The sequence below is a fragment of the Piliocolobus tephrosceles genome, chromosome 9 (genome assembly GCF_002776525.5).
Source record: "Piliocolobus tephrosceles isolate RC106 chromosome 9, ASM277652v3, whole genome shotgun sequence".
Taxonomy (NCBI): domain Eukaryota; kingdom Metazoa; phylum Chordata; class Mammalia; order Primates; family Cercopithecidae; genus Piliocolobus; species Piliocolobus tephrosceles.
Window position 1 is genome coordinate 115,499,110 of NC_045442.1, and position 21,047 is coordinate 115,520,156.

Genomic DNA, 21,047 nt, shown 5'->3' on the forward strand with positions numbered 1-21,047 from the left:
AGTAGCTGATTTGATCAAGTGGAAGAAAGAATATCACTGATTGAAAATTAAATTAATGAAATAAAGCGAGAAGATGAGATTATAGAAAAAAGACTGAAAAGAAACAAACAAAGCCTCCAAGAAATACAGGACTATGTGAAAAGACCAAATCTACGTTTGACTGGTGTTCCTGCAAGTGACGGGGAGAATGGATCCAAGTTAGAAAACACTCTTCAGGATGTTATCCAAGAAAACTTCCCCAACCTACCAAGGCAGGCCAACATACAAATTCAGGAAATACAGAGAACACCACAAAGATACTCCTTGAGAAGAGCAACCCCAAGACACAACTGTCAGATTCACCAAGGTTGAAATGAAGGAAAAAATGTTAAGGGCAGCCATAGAGAAAGGTCAGGTTTCCCACAAAGGGAAGCCCATCAGAGTAACAGTGGATCTCTTGGCAGAAACCCTACAAGCCAGAAGAGAGTAGGGGCCAATATTCAACATTCTTAAAGAAAGGAATTTTCAACCCAGAATTTCATATCCAGCCAAACTAAGCTTCATAAGTGAAGGAGAAAAAATGTGAAGAGGTCCTTCACATCCCTTGTAAGTTGGATTCCTAGGTATTTTATTCTTTTAGTAATTATGAATGGGAGTTCACAAACAGGATTTGGCTCTCCGTTTGTCTGTTATTGGTTTATAGGAATGTTTGTGATTTTTGCACATTGATTTTGTATCCTGAGACTTTGCTGAAGTTGCTTATCAGCTTAAAGAGATTGTGGGCTGAGACGATGGGATTTTCTAAATATACAATGATGTCATTGCAAACAGGGACAATTTGACTTCCTCTATTCCTAATTGAATAGCCTTTATTTATTTCTCTTGACTGACTACCTTGGTCAGAACTTCCAACACTATGTTGAATAGGAGGGGTGAGAGAGGGCATCCTTGTCTTGTGCTGGTTTTCAAAGGGAACGCTTCCAGTTTTTGTCCATTCAGTATGATATTGGCTGTGGGTTTGTCACAAATAGCCCTTATTATTTTGAGATATGTTCCATCAATATGTAGTTTATTGAGAGTTTTTAGCATGAAGGGCTGTTGAATTTTGTCAAAGGCCTCTTATGCATCTATTGAGATAATCATGTGGTTTTTGTGATTGGGTCTGTTTATGTGATGGATTATATATATTGATTTGTGTGTGTTGAACCAGCCTTGGATCCCAGGGATGAAGCCAACTTGATCGAGATGGATAAGGTTTTTGATGTGCTCCTGGATTCGGTTTGCCAGTATTTTATTGAGGACTTTTGTCACTATGTTCATCAGAGATATTGGCCTAAAATTCTCTTTTTTTGTTGTTGTTGTGTCTCTGCCAGACTTTGGTATTGGGATGATGCTGGCCTCATAAAATGAGTTAGGGAGGATTGCCTCTTTTTCTATTGATTGGAATAGTTTCAGAAAGAATGGTACCAGCTCCTCTTTGTACCTCTGGTAGATTTGAGCTATGAATCCGTCTGGTCCTGGACATTTTTTGGTTGGTAGGCTATTATTGCCTCAATTTCAGAATCTGTTATTGGTCTATTCAGAGATTCAACTTCTTCCTGGTTTAGTCTTGGGAGGCTGCATGTGTCCAGGAACTTATCCATTTCTTCTAGATTTTCTAGTTTATTTGCATAGAGGTGTTTATAGTATTATCTGATGGTAGTTTGTATTTCTGTGATATCTTTTTTATCATTTTTTACTGCATCTATTTGATTCTTCTCTCATTTCTTTTTTATTAGTCTTGCTACTGATCTATTTTGTTGATTTTTTCAAAAAAACAGCTCCTGGATTCATTGATTTTTTTGAAGGTTTTTTGTGTCTCTATCTCCTTCAATTCTGCTCTGATCTTAGTTATTTCTTGCCTTCTGCTAGCTTTTAAATTTGTTTGCTCTTGCTCCTCTACTTCTTTTAATTGTAATGTTAGGGTGTTGATTTTAGATCGTTCCTGCTTTCTCTTGTGGGCATTTAGTGCTACAAATTTCCCTCTACACACTGCTTTAAATGTATCCCAGAGATTCTGGTACGTTTTGTCTTTGTTCTCATTGGTTTCAAAGAACATCTTTATTTCTGCCTTCATTTCGTTATTTACCCAGCAGTCATTCAGGAGCAGGTTGTTCAGTTTCCATATAGTTGTGCAGTTTTGAGTGACTTTCTTAATCCTGACTTCTAATTTGATTGCACTGTGGTCTGAGAGACAGTTTGTTGTGATTTCTGTTCTTTTGCATTTGCTGAGGAGTATTTTACTTCCAATTGTGTGGTCAATTTTAGAATAACTGCAATGTGGTGCTAAGAAGAATGTATATTCTGTTGATTTGGGGTGGAGAGTTCTGTAGATGTCTACTAGGTCCACTTGGTCCAGAGCTGAGTTCAAGTCCTGGATATCCTTGTTAACTTTCTGTCTTGTTGACCTGTCTAATATTGATAGTGGGGTGTTAAAGTCTCCCATTATTATTGTGTGGGAGTCTAAGTCTCTTTGTCGGTCTCTAAGGCCTTTTTTTAAATGAGTCTAGGTGTCCTGTATTGGGTGCATATATATTTAGGATAGTTAGCTCTTCTTGTTGAATTAATCCCTTTACTATTATGTAATGACCTTCTTTGTCTCTTTTTATCTTTGTTGGTTTAAAGTCTGTTTTATCAGAGACTAGCATTGCAACCCCTGCTTTTTTCACTTTCCATTTGCTTGGTAGATCTTCCTTTATTTTGAGCCTATATGTGTATTTGCACCTGAGATGGGTCTCCTGAATATAGCACACTGATGGTTCTTGACTCTTTATCCAATTTGCCAGTCTGTGTCTTTTAATTGGGGCATTTAGCCCATTTACATTTAAGGTTAATATTGTTATGCATGAATTTGATCCTGTCATTATGATCTTAGTTGGTTATTTTGCCCGTTAATTGATGCAGTTTCTTCATAGTGTCGATGGTCTTTACAATTTGGCATGTTTTTGCAGTGGCTGATACCAGTTGTTCCTTTTCATGTTTAGTGCTTCCTTCAGGAGCTCTTGTAAGGCAGGCCTGGTAGTGACAAAATCTCTCCACATTTGCTTGTCTGTAAACAATTTTATTTCACTGACTTTTTTCACAGAGTTGGAAAAAAAACAATTTAAAGTTCATATGGAACCAAAAAAGAGCCCACATAGCCAAGACAATCCTAAGCAAAAAGAACAAAGCTGGAGGCATCATGCTACCTGACTTCAAACTATACTACAAGTCTACAGTAACCAAAACAGTATGGTACTGGTACCAAAACAGATATATAGACCAATGGAACAGAACAGAGGCCTCAGAAATAACATTAAACATCTACCACCATCTGATTTTTGACAAACCTGACAAAAACAAGCAATGGGGAAACGATTCCCTATTTAATAAATGGTGCTGGAAAAACTGGCTAGCCATATGTAGAAAGCTGAAACTGGATCACTTCCTTACACCTTATACAAAAATTAACTCAAGATGTATTGAAGACTTAAATGTAAGACCTAAAACCATAAAAACCCTAGAAGAAAACCTAGGCAATGCCATTCGGGACATAGGCATGGGGAAATACTTCATGACTAAAACACCAAAAGCAATGGCAACAAAAGCCAAAATAGACTAATGGGATCTAAATAAACTAAAGAGCTTCTGCACAGCAAAAGAAACTATCATCAGAGTGAACAGGCAACCTACAGAATGGGAGAAAATGTTTGCAGTCTACCCCACTGACAAAGAGCTAATATCCAGAATCTACAAAGAACTTAAAAAATTTTACAAGAAAAAAAACAACCCCATCAAAAAGCGGACAAAGGATATGAACAGACACTTCTCAAAAGAAGACATTTATGCAGCCAACAGACATATGAGAAAATGCTCATCATCAATGATCATCAGAGAAATGCAAATCAAAATCATAATGAGATACTATCTCATGCCAGTTAGAATGACAATCATGAAAAAGTCAGGAAACAAGAGATGCTGGAGAGGATGTGGAGAAATAGGAATGCTTTTACACTGTTGGTGGGAATGTAAATTAGTTCAACCATTGTGGAAGACGGTGTGGCGATTCCTCAAGGATCTAGAACTAGAAATACCATTTGACCCAGCAATCCCATTACTGGGCATATACCCAAAGGATTATGTATCATGCTACTATAAAGACACATGCACACATATGTCTATTGTGGCACTATTCACAATAGCAAAGACTTGGAACCAACCCAAATGTCCATCAATGATAGACTGGATTAAGAAAATGTGGCACATATGCACCAAGGAATACTATGCAGCCATAAAAAAGGATGATTTCATGTCCTTTGCAGGGATACGGATGAAGCTGGAAACCATCATTCTCAGCAAACTCTCACAAGGACAGAAAACCAAACACTGCACGTTCTCACTCATAATTGGGAGCTGAACAATGAGAGCACATGGACACAGGGTGTGGAACATCACACACTGGAGCCTGTCGGGGGGTGGGGTGCTGGGGTAGGGATAGCATTAGGAGAAATACCTAATGTAAATGATGAGTTGATGGGTGCTACAAACCAACATGGCACATGTATGTATGCCTATGTAACAAACCTGCACGTTGTACACATGTACCCTAGAACTTAAAGTATAATAAAAATTTTTTTAAAAATTTAAAAAACTAATGCAAAAAAAAAAAAAAACCCTTATACTTGCAAGAAAGTAAGGGAAACCCCATAGGCAAAACCAGAAGAAGAACCCAGAAAACAAGAGCAACAACCCAAAGAACTTAATATTTTTTAGCTGTCCTGGAGGAAAGAATATGTATTTTGAGTGGTGGTAACTGGTTTCAAAGTTGTTTGGTTTAAAGGGCTCAAGCCAAAATATAATAACTTCAACTTGACTAGTGATGTCACTAGTTGAAACTGAGCCATTCAAATGGCTGTACCATTAGTGAAACTGTGGAATAGAAAAAAGAAATACCTGCCAGCCCAGGAAAAAGGCATGGATGCTTATATATCTTGACCTGGGAATCTAGATGGATAAGTAAAATGTCAGATCTGAGAATTTTTGATAATGGAGTTCCTGGCATGGGCTCAAGTTCTTCAGTCCATTATCTATGTGGTTCAGGAATGTTTCAATTGAGAAAGCAACATATAACTGGCCTGTGATTGCATCACTGCATAATATCACTGGAAGTACCTGGATGAAGCACATTCAAAACCTTTTTATGGGACACATACTCTCTTTAGACCATATAACCAGATAGGAATCCTGCAAAAAACAAACAAACAAACAAAAAACTCTCCATTGAACATGAGTTCATAACTCATAAATCAGAAAACTAACAAGAAAATATTTTATTATAAGTGAGCTAGGAAAAACTATCATGAAAGTTCAGTCAAATTTGGAAAACAATCAAATGGAACTTGTATAAATAAAAATATGTTATTGAAATTAAAAACCTAATAGGTTGGACAAAACAGATAAGACAGAGCTAAGCAGAGAATTAATAAATGGGAGACTTTATTGCAGATATATAATGCTCCAGAGAGAAAGAAATGAAAAGTGGGAAAGAGAAGTTGAGCCATGGAAGATGGAAGAACGAAGCCCAGTGTATGTCTATTCAGATTTCCAGAGATGAACAAGAAATGAAATAATGGAGAGAAAATATTAAAAACTAAATGGTTGAAATGTTCTCCAAACTGATGAAAGACACAAATTCCCCAGTTGACAATGTATAACACCCCCAAGCAGTATAAATAGAAGTGAAATACCTAGGTAATCCAGTGGAATAGCAGAAACTTAAAGATGAGGAAGTAATCCCAAATGCAAAAAGAGAAACAAGACAGGTTTCCTAAAAAGGAATGGCAATTAGATAAACCACCAACCTTTCAAAAGTAATAATAAACGACAGACAACTGTAGAATGTTATCTTTTAAGGAATGACAGAAAGCAACTTATTCATTTATTTCATGTATTTTATTTGTAATTTAGAGATGAGGATTTTTTTTTTTTTTTTTTTTTTTCCTATTCCACACTTTCACTAATGGTACAGCCATTTGGCTCAGTTTCAACTAGTAAAATCACACAAGTTCAAGTCATTATCTTCTGGCTTTAGCCCTTAAAACCAAACAACTTTGAAACTAATTGCCACTCCACAAAGCGTATATATTTTCCTCCACTGCAGCTGAGAAATAATGAGTTCTTTTGTTTATTGCTCTGATTTTCTGGGTTCTGCTTCAGATTTTGCCTATGGGGATACCTGTTACTTTCTTGCAAGTATAAGTTTTTGAGAGTATGTTTGCCATGTTATACAGGTAATTTTAAAATGTGTTTACTGGTTATTTATCTAGACCAGCATATTTCCAAAATCAGTTTATTTTATTTTTAATTTAATCATCATAATAGAGACAAAGTCTCATCCCTAAAAAAAAAAAAAAAAAAAAAAAAAAAAAAACTGTACCTACCTTATGTCAGTTAAATGAGTTAACATTTGTAACTCTTAAACAGGGCTGGCTCATAGTAAATGCTATGCAAATGTTTGATAAATAAAAATAAAATACATAAAATCCACCCTCCACCTCTGCCTCCTGAGTAGCTAGGACCACAGGCGCAAACCCAGTGGTGGGCATACTCTTAATTTTCATTTTACTGGTGAGAAAACTGAGGAAGAGTTAGGTAAAGCAACATTCTCAAAGGCACATGACTAGTAAGAATTTAGACCTTGGAATTTTATCCCACCTAAATCAACACATAAGAATAATGACAAGATAGGTCAGGTGTGGGGGTACACGCCTGTAATCCCAGCCCTCCAAAAAATTAGCCAGGCATGGTGGCATGTGCCTGTAGTTCCAACTACACTGGAGGTTGAGGTAGGAGGATCACTTGAGCCTGGGAGTTCAAGGCTCCTATTAGCCAAGGTGGCGCCACTGCACTCCAGCCTGGGCTACAGAGTGAGACACTGTCTCAAAAAAAAAAAAAAAAGAATGACAAAAGTAAGCACCCTCTTTACAAATCAATGTTTAGTGACAATAAAATTTCTCATTGGAAGAATTCAAAAACTATATGCTTTAGGAAATGGGAAATTAAATCCAAAAAGAAGGAAAGGTAAGCAAAGAAAGTGACAAGTAGGACAGTAAACTTGAACAAATGTTGACTATAAAAACATAATGCATATGAAGACTAATTATAGAGATTACACAAAGGGGAACTAAATATTGGACACTGCCATTATTCTAATATGATCTTACAGATTAAATGAATTATTTGTTAGGTATAACAACTCTAAATGTGTGGGTATCAGATATATAATATAGCAATATATACAGCAATGCTCGATACAACAGCAAGAAAAATATTGACAAATCCACCTCCACAGTGGGAAATTTAACAGTCTTCTTTCTAAATGATTGATTAACTAGATTTAAACATTTTTTAAGGCTATGGATGGATAAAACAATGAATTAATCTCTTAAACTGTTACTAATACATAAAACCCTATACCAAAAAATCAGAGAGAGCTGATATTCTTCTCAATTAGGCATGAAACTTTTTTTTAAAATGACTAAGAACTAAGCCTAAAAGCAACTTTCACTGAATACCAAAGTATCAGGATTATAAAAACAATTGTCCTCTGAACAAAATATAATTAAAACAATAATAAATAGATAACTCTAAGAGATGTCTGAAGGTTTAAAAGCTACTTGTAAATAACAAATGGGTTAAGGAAAAAAAAAGGGAATCATAAAACATTTGAACTGAATGATAATTATAAAAATATTATATATCAACATTTGTGTGAGATTTAGATTCTAACTTTATAGCACTAAATATTATATTAGAATGCAGTAGGAAGGTTGAAAAATAATGAATCAATCATCCAACTCAACAAGTGAGAAAAACCACCACCAAAAAACAGAAGGTGATCATTTTGCAACTCTCAATGGACTAACTGATTCAGGCAAGAATTTTTAGTGCTGCTAAACCATTAAATAAAAGGCTAACAGAGAATTGAAATGACACAGAGCTAAGGTAGAGCCCACAGGTTACTTGCATGCGGACACCTTGCATGAATAATCAATATTAGCAACACTAGTAATTAGATGACTGACCAGTTTTGGTGTGATGCAATAAGAAAAACATAACATTCTTAAGATATTCTTGCAAAGAAGTGTTTTGCCATCTAATTAATGTACTCAAATTAAATCGAATCAAATCTGTCCATCTAAACTTCTGATTTACAGGAAATTCCAAAACCTAAGCAAGGTACAAATGAAACATTCCTACAAGGAAACAATCAGAGAAGGAAACAATCAGAATCAAATGTTCTAAAGGAAAATTGATGCAGTCTCTTCAACAAATTGTCATAAAAAAAACAGGGGAAGAGGAATGTTCTATGTTAAAATATTCTTTAGAGAAATGCCATATGTTGTCATTGATTGTATCATGGCCTGTCAAAACTAGCTCTAAAAGGTGTTGTAAAACTTAATGGAGACATGCAGATAAAGACTGATAATAAATTATTTTAGGAAATTATTAATTTTGTTGGACGTGATAATGTGGTTATGTGTGAAAGTTTTAATTCTTAGAGATGCATTCTGGAATAACTAGGGAAACATTGTTATGACATCTATAATCAGTTATTTTAAAATTTACCAAAAATAGATGAAACAAATGATTTAATTATTAAATCTAGGTGTGACAGGTGTTTATTATCCCTTTCTCTCCATTTTTTCATATATTTGACATTTTTAATAACACATTTCAAAAATAAAAACTAAAGAATGTAGAAGCAGCCTTGGGGGCTCTACTGTTGTTTGCTTTTGAAGGTGCAAAAGACCTCTGTCTGTCCATCTAGGCTCCAATCCTGCCTAAGGCTGCTTCCCAAAGCCACAGAATGTGTGACACGATGCCCAGGGGCAGAGGTGGTTCATTCTTCAGCAAGCATGACCTTCTGCCTGGACAGAAGCCATGCTGGTGATTATGACATGAATTCAACCAGGGAGTTTGTTAATGATCATATACCTTTTCCTCCCCAGGTTTTATATGCAACATTCCAATATCGAGTTTTAGCCAAGCCAATCTGGACAGCTTCTAAGAGAACCAAGAAAATTGGGAGAGAGTCTGGGATAAAATTAAAAGCAGTTTCAACTCATAGAATCAATTTTGTTTTACTATTGCTGACTTAGTTCAAAACTGCCAGACGTTCCTTTCTGGGCATCCAAATCCATTCAGTTTCTGAGTTTTCCCCAACAGAAATTGTCATTCTTCTTCCAGACTATGGAAGAAGAGTTCAATATTGTACCATAATCCCCTGCCTTAGCCACAGTCTCTCTTTTCATATTTGTTACCCATGGTCAAGAAGCTTGAGTATAATACAATAAGATATTTTTGGAGAGAGAAAGAAAGAGACCACATTTACGTAACTTTTACTACAATATATCGTTATAATTGTTCTATTTTATTATTTTTGTTCATCTCTTACTATACCTGATTTATAAACTAAGGTTTATCATCAGTTTGTATATATATGAAAAAACATAGTAATTTTAGCATGAAGTACTATCTGCAGTTTCAGGTATCCACTGGGGGTTTTGGAATGTATCCCTCATGAATTTTTTGCCATATTGGCAAAAGTTAGCTGCTGGATTTGATATGTTTTTATTGGAGTCTCAATTCATCCAGAGGGGATTTGATCATTGCTGTGAGGGAGTCAGAGACATGCAAAAAAGTAACAGTTCGAGAGAAAGGGCTTAAGGATTAAGGGCAGAGCGTGCTATAGAAGTCCAGAAAAATGCTAATTATAGAACTGAACATGAGACAGGCTATGAATCATGAAGCTTTATTTCTGTGAGTCTTTTTATTTCTTCTTCTGGCCTTCCTTTATTATACTGAATAGAAGTGACGGTTGTAGGATGCCTTATATTGTTGCCAATCTAAAAGAGAAATTTTTCTTCATTAAATATGTTGTTGCTTAAGTCTTTTCGATTTTCGGTGTGCACATGGATGCGTGAGTTTCCACCTAGGTTCCTTTCATTGAACCAGTCGGTATATCCATCCCCCAGCTACTGTAAATTCTTGGCAGTTAAAAGTTTATAACTGTCTCTTTCTACAATTCATAATTATCCTTGACCAAACTAGAGCCACAGGGACAATCCGTGGCTAATCACTGACTGATATTGAATTACAAAGACTGTCTGCCTTTTTAAGTACCATTGGAATGATAAAGAAAGAAAATGACAGGCTTGTATTTATTAATCAGCAACCTAAGATGAAACATGAGAGTCAAAAATGGTCCCTGGCAGCATTTAAAACAAACACACTAAACCAAACAAAACTTACTTCCTGCAGTGGCAGAAACAAACAAAGCTGAAGGCCAAGACATAATTTATTTTTTGAGAGTAGGAGAATTTCAGAAAAAGCTGAATTTTCTTTGTCTTGCTGAAGGACCTAATAATAACTAAGGGGGATCTTAGAGACTGGGGATGGGAACATCTAGCTTCAATTTCTCTTTATGTGTGCCTGTCCATAGACAACTTGAGTACCCTCACAACATGGCAGCTGGCTTCCCTCAAAGAAACAGAGACACGAGACCAGGCAGAAACTGCAATGCCTTTGAAAATCACTTCCCGTTACTTTCACAATATCCAATTGGTCAGGCAGTTGGGGTCTTTTCAATGTGGAAAGGAACTACCCAAGGATATGACTATCAAGAGCCATGGTCACTGGTTGCCACCTTGGATGCTGGCATTAAGGACATTTGTGATTCATGGAAGGATATCAACATATCAACAGGAACAGGAGTTTGGAAGAAATTGATTCTAGCTTTTATAGATGACTTTGAAGGAAGCAAGACTTCAGTGGAGGAAGTAACTGCAGATGTGTTGGCAATAGCAAGAAAACGGGAATTAGAAGTGGAGGCTGAAGGTATGACTGAATTGCTATAATGTCACGATCAAATTTTAATGGATAAGGAGTTGCTTCTTATGGATGAGCAAAGAAATCGGTTTCTTAAGATGGAATCTACTCCTGGTGAAGATGCTATGAACACTGTTGAAATGACAATAAAGGATTTAGAATATTCCATAAACTTAGCTGATAAAGCAGCAGCTGGGTTGGAGAGGATTGACTCCAATTTTGTAAGAAGCCGATCAGCAGCCACCAACATGGAGGCAAGACCCTCCACTAGCAAAAAGATTGCAACTTACTGAAGGTTCAAATGGTCATCAGCATTTTTTAGCGATTGAGTATTTTTTAAATTAAGGTATATATGTCCATTGTCTTTATTAGACATAATGCTAGTGCACATTTAATAGACTACAGTCTAGTGTAAACATAACTTTTATATGCGCTAGGAAACTACAACATTTGTGTGACTGGCTTTATTGCAATATTCACTTTATTGTGATGATCTGAAACTCAATCTGCAATATCTCTGAGGCATGCCTGTATTTAACATTTAATATTTTTAACAGACTGTATTAGTTTGCTTGGGCTGCCATAACAAAATAGCACAGACTGGGTGGCTTAAACAGCATAAATTTATTTTCTCACAGTTCCAGAGTCTAGAAGTCCAAAATCAAGGTGTCGAGAGGGTTGGTTTCTAGCGAGGCCTCTCTTCTGGGCTTGTAGATGGCCACCTTCTCACTGTGTCATTACATGGCCTTTTCTATATAGAGGGAGACATCATGCTCTGGTATCTCTTTCTCCTCTTTGAAGGAAATCAGTTCTATTGGATTAGAATCCCACTCTTAGGACCTCATTTCATCTTAACTACCTTCTTAAAGGCTCTATCTCCAAACACAGTTTAATTAGGGGTTAGGGCTTCAATATATGGATTTCGGAGGGACAGAATTCTGTCCATTACACCCTCCATAGCCTGATATTCCTGACTTATCTCTCTTCACTAACACAAATGCTAAGATTCTGCCACGAGAGTATTTCAAGCATAAAATGCGCATCCTCCCTTTCTTCTTGAGTCAAGATTCTATCCAGCTCAAACTTCTCTGGGTTTTCCCCACTTCAGTGCAGAAATAATTCATATGCCATCTTTGCTCCTTTATAATGTTTTGCCTAAATCATTAATAAAGCTAACACAAGAATAGTATTTTTCAATGCTCGTATTTCTTTCGTGCCTAATGTTCCCTATTAAATATCACAATCATTGTAAGATGCAATTATTAGTAAGTCCCCTTTATGAATGTGGTAACTGAACCTCAAAGAGAGTGTTTATTCATTCTATCACAATTGAGAACATTAAGGAATGAGCTTTTTGTAGATCATGGCACCATTCACGGATACATAAAACATGGAGAGTAAAGCAGGGTTTGTGGGAAGAGTCATGTTTAATTTGGCACGTATTGAGTTTGAGGTGCCTATGACACATCCAAGTGTGTAAATATTATATGCTTACTTTATACAGTCTTGTGTTAATGTACAAGTTGGAATTTTATCTTTTCATTTCATAATGTTAACACAAGTGCTAAAATGGCAAATAACCTCTTTTATTCTATGTCTTAGTAAAGAATGCCATAATTTGTCTACTCCATATGTGTTTTCAATATTCTTTTTCTCCCCATTATTCCCATACATTTCAAGTTAAAGACAGCCACTTTTCAGAATCACAGAAGTGAACAGGACCTGCAGCGAATATGACCTTAAGAAATAATCTAAATTTAGTTCTCTTATTTTACAGATGAAGAAAGCAAGGTGCAGCTAGTTAAATGATCCACCGAACATCACACTTACTGCCCATATAGGGACTAACGTTCAGATTTTCTAATTCCATTTCAAGAGACTATGTCATTAGACCCGTGATTCTCTAACAGTATTTTGCAGAACATAAACGATCTAAGAAGTTCAGTGAATGAAATGATTCAAATGTCTTTTAACATTAAACATGATCCCCACTCTTGGAGAGTTGCAAGGCTTGTTTAAGTTTACTTAACCCAGCATTTAATGACAGATCCCCTTTGCCACCATGTATTAATGTCGGTAGGAGACGCATTGGGGAGTGATGCACTACACTACCCTTGAATATGATGTTGGTGAGTTTGAAAGGGACTTGTATGCTCAGCTGGACAAGTATTATCCTGCTGAGGTAAGGTTAGGATGATGCAGAAGGAAGTAGTTTAATTTGCTTTGCTAGATTTATGCTGCTATTGGAACGCAGAGGACATACAAATGAAAAAGTTTTATTAATAAATGAGTTTGGGGTTGTTTTAATGACCCACCTAAAAGTTATTAATCTTATTACAGGGTGAGTTTTTGAAAGATTTGATTTCTTCTAGATAAGGAGTAATGTAAATACACTAAATTAGGAGTCCAGGGTTTCCAACTGGAGAATTGTACTTTTCATGTTAGTTGCTAGGAACTAGGTAATAAAGCTGTTGTGCTTTTATTTGGCAAAAAACTTTGAGGAAAGACAGGAAAATAATTAAACAGAGACTTACAGTTTAATGCTGAGTAATTAATTTTGTTGCCTGAAATAGTAAAGATGGATAAAAAGGATTCATTATAATGGAAATCTCAGCCCAGTTTTATGGAAGCACCCTGACTTGAATTTGAAAGAAACAGAAGTATTATTAATAAAACTTACATATAAATAGGAAGTGAAAGATTATTAATACAACCTATATACACCTCAGTGATACAAGTTTAATCAAAACCATAGACAGTCCTGAGAAAAATATGCTAAAATATGAAGTGTTACAAATACATCAAAGAACATTTACATAATTTTCCAAGTCATTATAACAAGAGAAAGGCATTTTCATCCAGCACCAGGTAGAGATGCAAAACGTGATTCATTTAAATATTTATTTTATAGATAATTATTGAATAATAACCATTTAATGAATATTAATTTCTATTTAAATGTTATACCTAATGAATAATTAAGCAATAAATTAACAGTAAAATATTCCTTGTTAAAGATATGTACTGCTAATTAAAAAATTTAAAAGATTTCAAATAAAAATTATAATGTGGGCCAGGTGCAGTGGCACACCCCTGTAATCCCAGCACTTTGCAAGGCTGAGGTCAGGAGTTGAAGACCAGCCTGGCCAACATGGTGAAACCCCATCTCACTAAAAATACAAAAATTAGCCAGCATGGTGGTGGGTGCCTGTAATCCGAGCTGAGCTGCTCGGGAGGCTGAGGCAGGAGAATCACTTGAAATCGGAAGGCGGAGGTTGCAGTGAGCCGAGATGGCACCACTGCACTCCAGCCCGGGCAAAAGAGCAAAACTCTGTCTCCAAGAAAAAAAAAAAAAAAAAAAAAAAGCATTATAATGTGAAAGTGGAAAGGACATTACTACAAATGTCTATCAAAATTTTGCTAGCATCACTGTGGCTGGAAACTAAGAAAAATCATAGATCAAAAAATTTCTCATTTAAAAAAATACATTTTGGCCGGGCGCGGGTGGCTCAAGCCTGTAATCCCAGCGCTTTGGGAGGCCGAGACGGGCAGATCACGAGGTCAGGAGATCGAGACCATCCTGGCTAACACAGTGAAACCCTGTCTCTACTAAAAATACAAAAAACTAGCCGGGGGAGGTGGCGGGCGCCTGTAGTCCCAGCTACTTGGGAGGCTGAGGCAGGAGAATGGCGTAAACCCGGGAGGTGGAGCTTGCAGTGAGCTGAGATCCGGCCACCGCACTCCAGCCCGGGCGACAGAGCAAGACTCCGTCTCAAAAAAAAAAAAAAAAAAATACATTTTGAAAATACAATTTTTTGTTTTTTCATAACTAATCAAACCTGTAACTACTATCTGTATATTAATGGAAAGGAAACAAATGTGTTATATATACTATGCCATTAATATTTCCATACATTAATGGAGAAAGTCAAATGTGGAAACACCTCTGAACTTAGAAGTCTGCCAGTTATGAGCTCTATGTACATAGACTCTTCTGTGTCTTTCAGGAAGTGGAAGAATTATGTAAATTGTAATCAGCATGCAAATATTAGATATTTAACTGTAGCAGTCAGTACTACTTCCCCAATCTCTCACTTGCTGAGAGGCAATGAATTCTTAATTTCCAGTAAAGGCAAGTTTTGTTCATTTGAATCATAATTATTGAGATCCAGTGATGTTCAAGGCCCCTTGCTAGGATTATGGACAGCTCTTTGCTTCCACAAATTTATATCCCAAGAGAAAAACAAATAATTCTTTGCAAATACAATGATGATAGGAACTGTCATAAGCAAGTTACAGATAAGGTACTATGAAGCTTCAGAAATTATAATTATTACTTTCAATTGTAATGATTGGAGAAAGCTTTATTAAAAAGTGGCATGCACACTATGACATGAAGGATATGTAAGATTTGATTTGCAAAAATAAGGCAAGGAATATTCTAAAGGGAATAAACATCAAGAGGAATGCTATGGCTCTAGTACAGGCACTTTGGGCAAGTCCCCCTAATTACAGTAAAGAGTACTGAACAAATAAAATTAATTAAAATTAGAAATAACATACAAATAGCAAAAAATAGCTAGAAATAAAGTATAAATTAATCTTATTTGCAATCTAAAAGATTTTAAATTAGCCAAATGCAAGGGTATTCTACAATGAAATTGCATGTTTTTGGAATTAAAGAACATAACGTATTATACTAAAATACAATTGGCTAGAATTTATGAGTAAAAAAAGTCAGAACTACTGTTGCATCAAATTCCCACAAAATGGCTTCTTCAGGTAAAAAAAATATCCACTGTTGCACAAATGCCTTCCATGTGCTAGGAAGTACACCAAATCCTCTGCATGTGTTACTTTTTCCACTTATTCCTTACAATATATGAAATGTATGCAATCTCCCTTTTAGAAAGAAAAACGCCTAGGTAGACAGTAGGTAACTTGCTAGTAAGTGCAAAAGGTAGGAATGTGGGCCAGTATGACCCACAGCTTGGCCTCTTAACTATGCATTACTGCATCCCAAAGTAATATGGTTTCCAAGGAGTATAAAAACCTTACAGAACCAAAATAAAAGCATATATATATATATATATATATATATATATATATATATATATATTTTTTTTTAAATCAGATTTACCCTTTTGTTTTAAATTCAAAGCTTGGGCAATACACGCCCTCTTTTTTTAAGCAGCACAAACATAAGTTTTCACATGAACTCAATTTAACTGCTAGTTAATTAGTAAAACCTAAACTTTAGTCCAGGTGTTGCCCACACACTGCAGTCTCAAAAACTGGAGATGAAAATGCTGTAACATTTACAAACAGGTTGCTTTGAATCTGTTTTCTTACAAATACCTTGTAATTCTGTGTTGCAGCTGGTAGAAGCATTTCTAATGCACATTATGCCACATTCTTTGCCATGTTTTCAGGTACTAGTTGGTCTGACTTTGATTTATTGAAGTACAGAGGTGAACAGCCTCCAGCTTATGAGACGTGCCTTAAAAAGGCAAGGATGTTACCGCACTGTGACTCAACCATTTCCTTATAGTTCTAGTTTTACAAAATTAATATTGTAAAATACAAGCAAGGGGCATATGTTCTAGTTCCTAGGGCCTGGGCCTCAGAGCCTCCAGCTGAGCCCACAGCAGTGCCTAGAGGAAGGAGGTATTCCTGGAGGTTAGAAATACGCCGACGCCCCCTCCCAATAAAAAACTACCACCCCACCAAAGGGTCGCAGACGGTTCAGAAAGCAGAGAAGCTACTTCCACCGCTTTCCGTGGCTGTTTCCGCCTCCAATTTCACTTCCGGGGAGGGCACTTCCGGGCCCTCAGCTTCTAAGGGGCGGGAGTTAAAGAGGAGTCGGAAGTGGCACTAGCACTTCCGGTACGGAAAACTCGCTGTTACCCGGACCTGGCTTGACAGGCGCGGTCTCTGCAAGTGGCTCTCAGCCCCTTCTCCTTCTTCCTGCCTCACCTTCCAACTCGTTTGCCGCCGCCGTCCCACAGCCGCTGTCTCTGGAGTTGCCCCTTCCCCATGTTCCGGGGCAGGAGTCCGCAAAGCGAAGACCCGCCCGCTCGTTTCCCATCATGTCCGAACTGACTAAAGAGCTGATGGAGCTGGTGTGGGGCACCAAGAGCAGCCCCGGTCTCTCGGACACCATTTTCTGCCGCTGGACGCAAGGTACCCTGGCGGGGCTCTCTCACTTACAACCGCTGCTTCCTTTGCCCTGCGAGATTCCGCGTGTGACGCCTCTCGCTCCAGCCCCTCGCGCGCCCCGCACTCTGTTCCAGTCGCCGTGCTCAGCGCTGAAGCTGGACTTTCTAGACACGCCCTGCCTTGCCTTGGTGGGGAGAGGTTGAGTAGGAGAAAGGTTACAGCTGCCACTAAATACCCGCAGCGCCTCTTCCATCCTCCGGGCTGCCCTTCGGCTGGGGAGGAGGAGGGGGTGGCCCCTTGCTGGGTTGCAGGGCGTGACACGGAAGGTGCGCCCCGTGCCCCGGTGCCACTTTCTCAAAGGGTGCTGTGGCCTTCCCCATCTTTACCCCCTAACAGAGCTTCTATTGGTGGTAGTTGGTCTATTTTTGGTGAGAAGGAGGGACGTCCACGGGAAAGTCCAAGTGGCTAATTCAAAAAGCAGTTATTTGTATTGTCATTATGTGGTAAGGTGTGGTACTCTGTGTGTAAACACTGTTGCTTGCTAAAAAGTATACTCTTGGCCCAAAGTATCCCAGTTTTGGATATGGTTTATTATCTGTCACTGTTAAAAAAGGAATATGGATCATAGTACTTCCTATATCGGTATACTTGTAACCCAGACAGGATTTTTACTTATATAAAGAGTCTTAGTACAAATAATAATGAAATAAAAGAAGCATTTATTGAATTCCTGCACCGTAACAGGCTGGGCGCTTTATACTGGTAACTATCCCTAATTCTTAAGTTTCGATAGGCAAACAACTGCCACATTCCTAAAGGTGACTTAGGAAAGATGATGATGAGGTTAAAAGCATAACCTTGAGTCAAAAGGATCAATAATTTATGTATGTAAAACAATACTATTATTAAAACATCTATTTAGAGAACACCTGTTCCCGAAATAGACTGGGGGGAATTTTGGCATAGTAAATATAAACCCCTATTTCAAAACGTGTATCTTGTAAAAAAAAATTCAAGATTTACATAATCTCTCTTTCCCTCCCAGATATGTTTGTTTTAAGAGCTGGTAAAATTACAATTATGATGTATTATAAGTTGGGATCTTTAGTCCCTCACTGTTGCTCTGCAGATGAAGACAATTAGTTGTGAAGGTAAATGACTGGGCCAAACTTGCACAAATTGATAGAACTGGGAATGGATTCCAGGTCTCAATTCCTAATACACCTCTGTTTTTATTATCTTCCTTTGAGTTTCCAAAGCCTACATGTAATGACCTGGGCTATTATGTCAGTTACCTAATCTTGGGCACCTTAGAGGGAGATTTTATTTTAACACTTCCCACTTTGACTTACTTATTCTAATAGTAAACAGCTCTAAAATACTGTGAAGGACTAAGAAAAAATTTACTTCCATTGTAATCAGTTAACATTTATAAAACATTTTACAGAATAGAATAAGATAATACTCAGCCCTGTTTATATTTATACTGTAATGCAAATGCAAGGAAGATTCAGGGCAGCAGTTCCAGTAATGGTTAAGAGCACAGGCTTTGGAATAGATTCAGGTTCATGCAATTTAACTTATTTAAGCCTCAGTTTCCTTCTCTATAAAGTACGGATAATAGACCTTATAGAGTTGTTGTGAGGATTAAAGGCCATGTAAATAATGTAGGCGCTTAGCACACTATCTGACATATAGTGAACACTCAGTATATGGTAGCTCTTTTTATATTATTTTAAAAAATAATTTTATATTTATTTTAAATTATTTTAATTGTAGACTAAGCCAAATTCACTCTTTGGCTTTTTCCCGACAATTACAATTAGTTGTTTATTTGATGGATAATCATTATTCTCAATAGGACTTTATAATGACTTACTAGAATGCTCTGCCACCTTTAATCATGCAGAAATTCTTTAACAGGATTAGTTCCGTCAGTACCATTTCAAAATAAAGGATTTCTTTCTTTTTTCGTTTATAGAGTGCAGTTAGTTATATTTTGAATATGTAAGTCTTCAAGGCCTTACACTGATTAAGATTTTAAGGCAACCAAACATGTATTTTTGAAGTTACCACCTCAGAATCAGAGGGGTCCTGTTACTGGTTTTGGTATGTTAACTGTTGTATTCATTTGTTTGTTCTTTGAGGCCATTGCTAAATATTGCTGTGGCAGTCCTTTGGGATTATGGGAATAGACACAAGACACTGCTTTGCTGCATTACTAATGTGACATCAACTCTGGCTTTATTTCATAGTCTGTGACTGTCTCCAATTGACAACTGCAGTCTCATTAGTCTTCTGGAAGCAAGAGACAGGTGTAAGATGTTTGGCGTGAATATTTATACAGTTATATCTAGAGATACTTCATCTATGAAATCATATTGATTGATCAACTTAAATTCTTTTGATATGGTTGCTAAAACAATAAGCTGCAGGAGTGGCACATAGTTGTTTTTAATTGGCTTGACATTTTTAGATACTTCTCTTCTACAAATTCTGTTCGTTTTAAATAAAATGTGGGGTGTTTTTCGTTTTCTTTTTTTGGGCAGTTTTAATTTTAAAGGCAATAAGCCATGTAATTTAAGGGCTTAAAGTTGGCAGGGTTTTATTTTAACTTGAAAATTTATTCTCCTCTCTGCTTCCCTCCTGCTCAATTGCCTATAGTACTTTTTAAAGAGTAGCATATAATTTTCACTTCCTTAGCTCATTAGCACTATTTATCCTCTCCCTTCCCACAAACTATACCAGTATTCCAAGCTCTTACAGTTGAGAGTCAGTAGGGTGGGAGGGAAGACAAACAGTAAATATAATGTAGCATAAATTACACATGTACAATAAATAGTTTGAAGATGAGGAGATACGGAGTTCTGGGTGGGGTGTCCTGGGCAGGCCTTATTTTAAGATGAGGTTTGAGCAAACACTTGGAGTCAATTCTGCTAGTCATGCAGAAGTCGGAAGAAAGAGTGCTCCAGGCAGAACAAATGGTAGTTACAAAACACTTCACACAGACTACGCTTGATCTGTTCCAGCAACAAGAAGGAAGTTAGTGTGGCAGGAGAGGGAATAAAGGAAAAGGAGAATAATAAAAGATGATATAAGAAATAAAATGGCCCAAATCATGTAAAGCTTTCTAGGCTATTAGAAGGACTTTCACTCATCTTGTACATGAAACGGGGGTCCTTCGAAGGTTTGGAGCAAAGGAGAGATACCACCTGACAAGCTTTTAAAGGATTGATCTGCCTGCTGTGTTTGAGGATAGACTGTAGTGGATTGGGATGACAAGATCAGAGAAGAGACAGTTGCAGCAATCCAGGGGAGAAAAGATGCCATCTTGGACCAGAGTAGTGGTACTGGAGATGGTAAGAAGTGGGCAGACTGACCACAAGCCAACAGAACCAAAATAAGAATCAGCTAGACCTGACAGAAGTAGTATTTCTTGTATAAATAAAAACATTTTGACTTATTTGGAATTTATTTTCTTTTCAATATTGATTGCTTAGCTCAGTGTTTGGCAAACTTCTTTAAAGGGTGAGTGGCCTTTTTATTGCCTCTCAGTTCATCAGTGCTATTGCAGCAAAAGCAGCCATAGTTAGTATGGGTGTGGCTGCATTCCAAAACATGAAAGCAGATGAGGGTTGTAGTTTGCTGACGCCTGATGGAGAGTGTAAACTCTTAGAAGCCATTTTTCCTTCTTCCAATTATTTTCCTTCTTCCAGTTATTTTATTGTTTCTCCTAAAGACTAGTCAGAAAGAGAGATACTTATTTTCACTATTTGTAGCAGTGCAGTGGGTGGATTTTTTTTTTTTTTCTTTTTTCCCAGGGGAAGAGGGGCGTGTAGGTGTAGTTGATTGAAATTAGAGTTTTGGGCTTTCAGTGTAGCACAATTTTTGTTACATAATATGAAAAAAAAATGAGATTTAACAAATAACTTAGGAAAAATGAGGAATCCATTAAAATATAAATATAAAATATATTAGGAGTTAATACACTTGGGTTAATT

At 37.0% G+C, this 21,047-nt stretch overlaps 1 protein-coding gene across 6 annotated transcripts in view; it reads left to right on the forward strand.

The window, feature by feature from the left end:
* The first annotated feature begins 16,740 nt into the window (after nt 1–16,740).
* The window catches only part of MINDY3 (MINDY lysine 48 deubiquitinase 3), an 82,242-nt gene continuing 77,935 nt past the window's right edge, over nt 16,741–21,047 (forward strand). For 4 of the 6 annotated variants that reach the window (XR_002733875.2, XR_002733874.1, XM_023223120.1 and 1 more), the window contains exon 1: nt 16,747–17,070. Coding sequence is in view for 2 of the 6 variants with exons in the window: in XM_023223120.1 (XP_023078888.1) it covers nt 16,977–17,070 (94 nt within the window). In the remaining 4 variants the exon portion in view is untranslated. Of the gene's footprint in view, nt 17,071–21,047 lie in introns of all 6 variants that reach the window. The other 2 variants (XM_023223124.1, XM_023223122.1) reach the window with 2 other exon arrangements.